The 3,936-nt window shown below is 39.1% G+C and overlaps 1 protein-coding gene across 1 annotated transcript; it reads right to left on the minus strand.

Moving 5' to 3' along the window:
• Positions 1-438: 438 nt before the first annotated feature.
• Positions 439-2,014, minus strand: LOC120568778 (E3 SUMO-protein ligase ZBED1-like). Its single transcript, XM_039816476.1, has 2 exons — positions 1,182-2,014; positions 439-1,024 (listed from the first exon to the last, which is right to left on the minus strand). The coding sequence occupies exons 1-2, from the start codon at positions 1,875-1,877 to the stop codon at positions 587-589; spliced, it is 1,134 nt and encodes a 377-aa protein (XP_039672410.1). The 5' UTR covers positions 1,878-2,014; the 3' UTR covers positions 439-586.
• Positions 2,015-3,936: the final 1,922 nt, after the last annotated feature.

A 3,936-nucleotide genomic window follows, 5' to 3' on the forward strand; every position in this document is an offset into this window, starting at 1 on the left:
CTTTTATTTAAAATTGTATTCTCCTGCTGTCCGGTGGTTCTTTTAACCTGCTTTTAATATCTGGCTTTCTTTTAAGCAGCTTTTATATAACTGAACTTGGTTTTTTAAGGAGGTTTTTAAGTGTTTTATTCACACCAGTGATCCCCTTGTGCCTCGCAGCGCCCATCCCGGACATTGGTTTTTAACTAGGGGTGTAACGATACACTCAGCTCACGATTCAATATGTATCACGATACTGGGTTCACAATACAATATGTATCACGATATTTTGAAAAAAATTCAACTGAAAATCAAATAACAGATTTATTTAACATTAACAGTGTTCAATAACTGTCTTGTTATACATACAACTTAAAGAATGTACAATACTTGAATATAAATCAAGATTTAGTTTAACCTTCTGTATGTAAAATCAACAATTGACTAGGTGTCACTGACCAATAAAACTGCTTGTATCATGAAATTAGAATTAGGATAGCCCAAGAGATAACTTCTTTAAGCAGTAAAAGTGCAACAAAAAAAAAACACCACACAAGTAGTGTCCTGTTCAAGTAATTTCAACACAAAGAGCTTTTTTTTTGATTACTTACAGGTTTTTTTGCAAGAAAACCAGCATATCTACATTTTCTGGCAGTAGCTGGGATCTTTGTGCATTTACAATATCCCTTGCTGTAGAAAAAACACATTCGCTAGGAACGGAAGTTGCTGGAACTGTGAGGTAAGCCTTTGCAAGAGGTGAAAGAAGTGGGTACATTTGAGCATTTTCTTTCCACCATTTCAGTGGACAGCTAGTGAGGGGAATAGAAGTGTCCTTTTTGTACATTTCAATCTCTACTTCTATCCTACTTTTGGACTGGGTGACTTGTGGTTCAGAAAAAGTTGCACCAAAGAGCTCTTCAAGTGCTGTCTTTTTGCTAGGTGGCTGTTCTGGCTCAACTCTGTGTGCTATATCTCTCTGATCTGCTGCATCAGTGGGATCTCCAGCACTGGCACCTCCCTCCTTCGTTTGCTTCACAGTGACAGCCTTAAAATATAATAAAAAAAAATAATTATGGTATACTTGTAAGTACAGTTTCAGTTACATACACATAAAAGTAGGTTACACAAACATGCAATTGGAGTGACAAACGCACACAAATGCAAATACACAGATTCTCAGACAATTTGTAATGCAGACATACCTGCTGTAACTGGTTTGATTTGTTCTTCAACCGGTGGAAAACCTCTTCACGTTGTTCAGGGAGTAAGTGGGGCAATGACCGAAATCTGGGGTCCAAGGCAGTACCCTCTAGCAGATAATCCTGTTCCTCTGTGAATCTGCTTGAGAGGTTTTGCAGGATGGCCGTCTTCATGTTAGCAATAGTTGTGGAGTCTTTCTCGTCCGGTGTCATGCTCTGTTCGATCATGGCTTTCAAGGGCACAATGAGTGACAGCGTGGGGCTCTTTTCATCAGACAGGACAGCGGTGGCTTTTTTTAGCGGTTTAAGAAGGTTTACGATTTCCTCTGCATCACTGATGTCAGCGCTATCCATAGTATCGAGTTGACGTGCATTTTTGCACACCTCTGTGCTCAAGAGGGCTGCCGTTATAGCAGATTGTTGCTCACGATAGCGTTCCAGCATATCCATTGAGCTGTTCCATCTTGTTACAACATCCATGATGAGCTTGTGTGATGCGATCTCAAGCATATTTTGCTTTGCCGCGAGCACAGCTGTTGCTGTGGTACTGCGGTGAAAGAAAGCCACGACTTTCCTCACACGGCCAAGCAAGCGACTGACGCGGGGAACATGCAATCCTGCTTGCGAAGCAAGATTCAAAGTGTGTGCAAAACACTTAATATGAGGCGACATCCCTGCTTCCCTCACTGCCACAATCATGTTGCGTGCGTTGTCTGTAACAACAGCAATGCTATGAGCAGATCTTTCAAGCTCCCACTCTTGTACGGTCGCTTTTAAAACATCAGCTAAGTTTGTACCAGTGTGCGACTCGAAAAGCGGGCGAGTCTGAAGCACAAAACTTTTCATTTCCCACTCTGTGGTAATAACATGCGCGGTGACTGTGATATAACTCTGAACAGCCCTCGAAGTCCACCCGTCAGTTGTAATCGCCACACTCTCAGCCTTTTTCAAAACATCTGTCACATTTTCTTTAATTTCGTTGTACAGGGCTGGAATTACCTCCTGACTGAAGTGCGGGCGTGACAGAATATGGTACCTGGGCTCCAGTACCCTGACCAGTTCGCAAAATCCAACATTGTCGACGACTGAGAATGGCCTCATGTCTTTTGCGATAAAAACTCCGATGCACCTGGTTATTTCTTGAGGGTCCAGGTACCGTTCGTTCATTTGTTTTTGCTGTCACATATGAAATCGAAAAAACGAGAAAACAACTCCTTTTTCCGTTTTTCCGTTTTTTTAGAAAAACCAAAAAACGAAATTATGACTTGATTTTTGGTTTTCCCGTTCTTGCACGGAAATCAGAAAAACCACTTGATATTCCGATTTTCCCCTGTGGGTGGTGCTAAATCTGATTGGCAGGATATGCATTCATTGTTTTTCAAATTAAGAGTTTACCCACACTTTATTTGTTAGCCTGTAAAATTAATAGTCTATATGTAAAATTAATAGTCTATATGCATGCTTTTTGTCACCCAATTATTTGTCTTAACTGACTGAAAAAATCTATTGAAATAGCCTAAATGTAAACATGTTCACGCATTGACAGACAAAAGGCACAATCTATTTTTGTAGGAGAGGAGAAGACCCATTTCATTGTTTAATCCTGTTGTGTTCAAAGTCATGTTAACCAATTTTTTGTTCCCAGTCAAAAATAGATAGATTTATAGATAGATAGATAGATAGTTAGATAGATAGATAGATACTTTATTGATCCCCATGGGATCCCCATTCAAGGTTCGCTTAAAGACATCACACACAACATACACATACATCACAAACAGGATCATAAAAAAGCAACTCCACATGAATAGCATGGACAATGAAATAAAAAATACTAAATAAATAAAAAAAAAATAATACTAAATAAATAAAAAAATCCAATGAAAAATCCACATGACTGTACTAAGTGATGTATAAGCATGAGACGCCTCTGAGACTGACCCTGTGATTCAGTATGAGAGTGTGTGTCATGGTGGTAGTGGAAATAGGTCCAGTAGTGCAAGGATAAAGTCTAGAGACCGGCATTAAATATGGACAATATAAGAGATCAAAAGTCAATATTAGAGGTTTGAAGTATTAGGGTTACTGCCATTGTTCATGTATTAAGTTATGTTAGACCTCAGTCCAGGCTGGTGGGAGGAGGGAGGGAGGGATTGTGCATATATGGGCTAATATAGCCAGTAAACAGTGTAAACAGTAAACAGTGGACCTGTGGACAGTCAGTACATAACTGTTATTATAGGAGGCAGTGGAAGTGGTGCAGAGGGAGGAGAGGCAGACAGAATATGCAGAGAAGTCTCTCTCTCCTCTTCTCTTTAGTGAAGCATTGTAGAGTTGTATGGCCCTGGGGACAAATTACTTTCTCATTCTGTCATGACTGACAAAATGACCGTTCCATTAATACTCATCATACAAATTTAAATAATACATTTATTCTTTGTTTTAGATGTTTTTATTAACTTAAATTCTTGTTTTGTCTATTTGTTATTTATGGCCCACATGCCTCATTGATCTGAGCTTATACATCTTAACCCTCATGCCCTCTTCGGTCATTTTTGTACATTTTTGTCAAGTTTTTTTTTTCATTTTGTGATAATTTTTGCTGTGTTACTTCTTATGGCATGACATTTTGTAGGAATCCTTCTTTTCAGCCAAATCTTTTAAATCCAGTGTTTTTTACTCTTACATGTCTTTTATACTTAAATGATTCATTTTGTACCCTCTGGACACCTTCGAGGCAAAAATGTCCACGCACTCA

This window comes from Perca fluviatilis, chromosome 11, assembly GCF_010015445.1.
Source record: "Perca fluviatilis chromosome 11, GENO_Pfluv_1.0, whole genome shotgun sequence".
In the NCBI taxonomy this organism is placed as follows: domain Eukaryota; kingdom Metazoa; phylum Chordata; class Actinopteri; order Perciformes; family Percidae; genus Perca; species Perca fluviatilis.

Coding starts and splice junctions, on each gene's coding strand:
- LOC120568778 (XM_039816476.1), bottom strand. CDS start 1,877: ATGATTGTGGCAGTGAGGGAAGCAGGGATGTCGCCTCATATTAAGTGT. Junction 1,025..1,181: donor AATCAAACCAGTTACAGCAG/GTATGTCTGCAT, acceptor TTATATTTTAAG/GCTGTCACTGTGAAGCAAAC.